The 3980-nt window shown below is 54.9% G+C and overlaps 1 protein-coding gene across 1 annotated transcript; it reads right to left on the bottom strand.

Annotated features, from left to right (window-relative positions):
• Positions 1-290: 290 nt before the first annotated feature.
• On the bottom strand, positions 291-3455 carry LOC101035228 (transcription factor SPT20 homolog-like 2). Its single transcript, XM_039475331.1, has 3 exons — positions 1945-3455; positions 922-1746; positions 291-420 (listed from the first exon to the last, which is right to left on the bottom strand). The coding sequence occupies exons 1-3, from the start codon at positions 3453-3455 to the stop codon at positions 291-293; spliced, it is 2466 nt and encodes an 821-aa protein (XP_039331265.1).
• Positions 3456-3980: the final 525 nt, after the last annotated feature.

Raw genomic sequence — 3980 nt, 5'->3', positions numbered from 1 at the left:
CCAAAACTCAAGTAAAAACTGGGAATTCATTTGGGTCAGTGCTCCTGTGCCTATAAAAGAGAGGCTAGGGGAGGGATAGTAGGGGGTGGGGAGATAGGAGAGGGATAACATTAGGAGAAATATCCAATGTAGATGATAGTGGTGGGGAAGGATGCAGCAAACCACCAAGCCATGTGTATACCTATGTAGCAAACCTGCACATTCTGCACATGTACCCCAGAACCTAAAGTATAATAATAAAAGAGAGAGAGATAGACAGACAGACAGACAGACACAAACTACCACAAGCCTCAGGGTGCTGGAGGGGTTGGCTTGCCTCTCTTCATCTGACCCATAGACTGGCTCCCTGCTTGCCCACCTGGATGTGGCTGCACTACTGGAATAGCACCTGTTGCCAAAAACAGTGGCTGCTGCAGGACCCTTAACTGTTGCATCTGGTGGTGCTGTGGCTGTGGCTGCTCCTGCTGTGGCTGTGGCTGCTCCTGCTGTGGCTGCGGCTGTGGTTGACGCTTTGGTGGCTGTGACTACGGCTGCGGTTGTGGTTGAGGCTTTGGTGGCTGTGGCTGCAGCTGCGGTTGTGGTTTAGGCTTTGGTGGCTGTGGCTGCAGTAGTGGTTGAGGCTTTGGTGGCTGTGGCTGTGGTTCTGGTTGATGCTTTGGTGGCTGTGGCTGCGGCTGCGGTTGTAGTTGAGGCTTTGGTGGCTGTGGCTGCAGCTGCAGTTGTGGTTGAGGCTTTGGTGGCTGTGCCTGCGGCTGCAGTTGTGGTTGAGGCTTTGGTGGCTGTGGCTGCAGCTGCAGTTGTGGTTGAGGCTTTGGTGGCTGTGGCTGTGGCTGCGGTTGTGGTTGAGGCTTTGGTGGCTGCGGCTGCAGTTGTGGTTGATGCTTTGGTGGCTGTGGCTGCGGCTGCGGTTGTGGTTGAGGCTTTGGTGGCTGCAGCTGCAGTTGTGGTTGAGGCTTTGGTGGCTGTGGCTGCGGCTGTGGCTGTAGTGGCTGTGGCTGTGGCTGTGGCTGCTGCTGCCTCAAGACAAAGGGGAGCTGGGCCCTCTGCTGAGGAACCGGGGCAGAGCCAAGCACAGTCGACACAGCTGCCTGGGGCTGGGGCTGCAGACCACTTCTGGCTCCAGTGAGGTTCACGTTAAGAAGTTGCTGAGAAGGGAAGGCCTGTCCTTGGGTGCCCAAACCTTGTGTGGAACCCTGTAGTCTTGGCTGAGGAGGGTGAGCAGCTGTGGGCTGCCGGGGCTGCTGCAAGAAAAGCAGCTGATGGAGCCGCTCCTGTGAGCCACTCAGAACCACGGAGCCCTGCAGAATCTGGACAGAAGTCACAGGCCTGAGACCTTCAGGAGTATTTAGGAAAAGCCGAACGGGTGCTGGAGAAGATGCCTGTACTGCACCAGGACTTTCATTTGGTAGCGGACCTCCTGAGGACTGATGGCCACTCCCACTGATTCCTGCAGGAGCTGGGCCACCAGAGCCAGGGGCCTGCACAGGCTTGGAACTGCTCCCCAAAGCCTGGGCTTGGTGGACTAGGCTCACCACGTTGATGGCCTGTGGGCCAGTGAAGCCTGTCCTGACCGGAGTGGCTGGGGCTATTTTTGTGAATCTGGTTGGGGACTGGACAGTTGGAGGGGGCCTGATAATGTGAATGACACGCACAGAGGTCTTCTTAGAATGACTTCGTGCTACAGAAGCAGCAGCAGCAGCAACTACAGCAGGAGGAGGAGCAGCAGCAGCAGGAGGAGGAGGAGGAAGAGGAGGAGTAGCGGGAGGAGCGGGAGGAGGAGGAGCAGGAGGAGCAGGAGAAGCAGGAGCAGTGGGAGGGGGAGGAGGATGAGGAGCAGCAGCAGGAGCAGCAGGAGCAGGAGGAGCAGGAGGAGCAGGAGGAGCAGGAGGAGCAGGAGGAGCAGGAGGAGCAGGAGGAGGAGGAGGAGGAGGAGGAGGAGAAGGAGGAGCAGCAGCAGCAGCAGCAGCAGCAGCAACAGCCGCAGGAAATGGACGCTTAAGAGAGCTGCCTGCCTGTTGTGGGGGAAAACTGTTACCCGAGGAACTCTTTCCTGAGCTTGAGGGAAGTTGGGTGCAGGGAGGTGGATGTTTCGCTCCCTTCCCCAGTATTGAAGCCTCGACCCACACAGGCTTAGGCTGTTCTGGTGTTTTCCCTGAAGAGAGCTGACTGACACTGGCTGGTCCACTGGAGCTGAGTGACATCTTGTCTGGACCTCTGACTTTACTCTGCACCAATTCCTGGGCCCAACTCACTGCCTTCCCAGCATCAGCCTCTGGCCCAGGCCCGAGACCAGCTGAATGGTCACCTGGCAAGGGCTGGCAGGGAGACTTCTGCCTGGCTTTTTTACATGGCCGTATTTCATCACCAAGAAGCGGATCATTAAACGACTGCATCACGCTCGGTTTGGTGTCCCAGGCCTGACAGCCAGCTTCCCATCCAAATCCGAAAGGGTCTTCTACCTCCTGGGCTGGCCGGTCTGGGAACTGGGGGTCAGCAGCTGTTACGAACTGACTCCCTTTAGCAAGTTTCTCCACATCCACTTCAGAAGGCACAGGCAAATCACAGGGTCTGCTTTTCCACATGTCTACACAACTTCCTGCTTTAGCAATGTTCAGCTCATAAGGCTGACCCGCTTTTTTTTCTTCTTTTTGGCCAGAAATCGACACTGTTAGCTCAGGAGGGGGTGGATAGTCAGAATGCTCCTGCTGTGGCTTTACAGAGGGCCATGAATATTTCTTGAGGTACCGTTTCATCTGGTCGGTATTCATCTTTTGCTTGTTGTACAGCAGCCTGTTTGCAGTGCAGGCAACTGTTACAGAAGGATCAAGACACAGTGGTTCAGCTGTCGCTAAGAGCAGTTGGCTCTCAAGCTCAAGTTTGTCTTCCTGGCTCCATTTCCGGCTATCTCTTGTCATTGACTTCACATCATGGGCCAAAGTCTGCATCGTTGGACGTAGGAGAATATGCCTACTTTGGTAACCAGGGGGTTGCATATTACAGGACTGCCTGTAGTCACGGACTTCTACTATGACACACCCACTATGAAAAATATTAACCGAAGCTTTATCCAGGACATCAATCAAAGCAGGGGGTAATTCTTCTGCATCCAAGTAGTTGAGCAATGCCGTTTCATCATAAGGCAGTCGAACGGTCTCTGCAAAGGACCCGTCTTTTCTCTGGAGCATCACAGAATACCCCTGATTGCCTGGGTACAGATTGACCACTAAACAGGGCAAGGAATCTCTCCTAACAAGCTTTTCTAACAAGTTTACATTGCTTCTCAATTCCTGAACATCCCCAGGCTCTTTTCCACACTCCTCAACATAAATGTCATAAAGTTTTTCCTGTAGAGTTTTTCCCGCCCTAGGTGAGTAACTCCTCCTAGGAGGTCTCTGTTGGGCACTTTCAATGATATTCTCTGCGCGATCCAGAGCCTGTTCTAAATCGCGATCCATTGTAAGAGAAAACAGAGGCCCTAAAAGGAGAGAAAACGCATGTGTGTTGGTGAAGCGGGGTGGTGGTCACGGCTGCCATATTAATCTACAGGCCCACAAGACGCCGCAAGTCCACACTGAGTCCCGCAAGACGCCGCAAGTCCACACTGAGTTCAACATGGGTACCTGCCCAGAAACCCACCCCCAGGGAAGAGCTACCCAATTTGTTTGGGGGTTTCTAAAAACATCGGTACCTGAGGGGTCGTCGTAGCGGCCGGCTCGGGCTTCGCGTCTCTGCCTGCTGGACCGGAAGTGAGCCTGAGGGCGGGGGTCAGCGCCTGTGCCCGTCTGCGCGCATGCGCACTCACTGCACACCGCTGGTTCCGGGTCTACTGTCTCTCTAGCTTCCTGGGCGCGAGGCTCACCCGCCGAACTTCCGGATCCGCTGCCCGCACTTACACTTGACTACTTGCCATTTTACTTCGAAAGCCTACGTGCAAAAGCACAAGTCGCCAACGACAGTACAGACGCATCATTCTCACCGGG

Source organism: Saimiri boliviensis, chromosome X, assembly GCF_048565385.1.
Source record: "Saimiri boliviensis isolate mSaiBol1 chromosome X, mSaiBol1.pri, whole genome shotgun sequence".
Lineage (NCBI taxonomy): Eukaryota > Metazoa > Chordata > Mammalia > Primates > Cebidae > Saimiri > Saimiri boliviensis.
This window is presented reverse-complemented; position numbering and strand designations above follow the sequence as displayed.

Coding starts and splice junctions, on each gene's coding strand:
- LOC101035228 (XM_039475331.1), bottom strand. CDS start 3,455: ATGGATCGCGATTTAGAACAGGCTCTGGATCGCGCAGAGAATATCATT. Junction 1,747..1,944: donor GCTGCTGCTGCTGCTGCTCC/TCCTTCTCCTCC, acceptor TACTCCTCCTCT/TCCTCCTCCTCCTCCTGCTG. Junction 421..921: donor CTGCAGCTGCAGCCACCAAA/GCCTCAACCACA, acceptor GCAACAGTTAAG/GGTCCTGCAGCAGCCACTGT.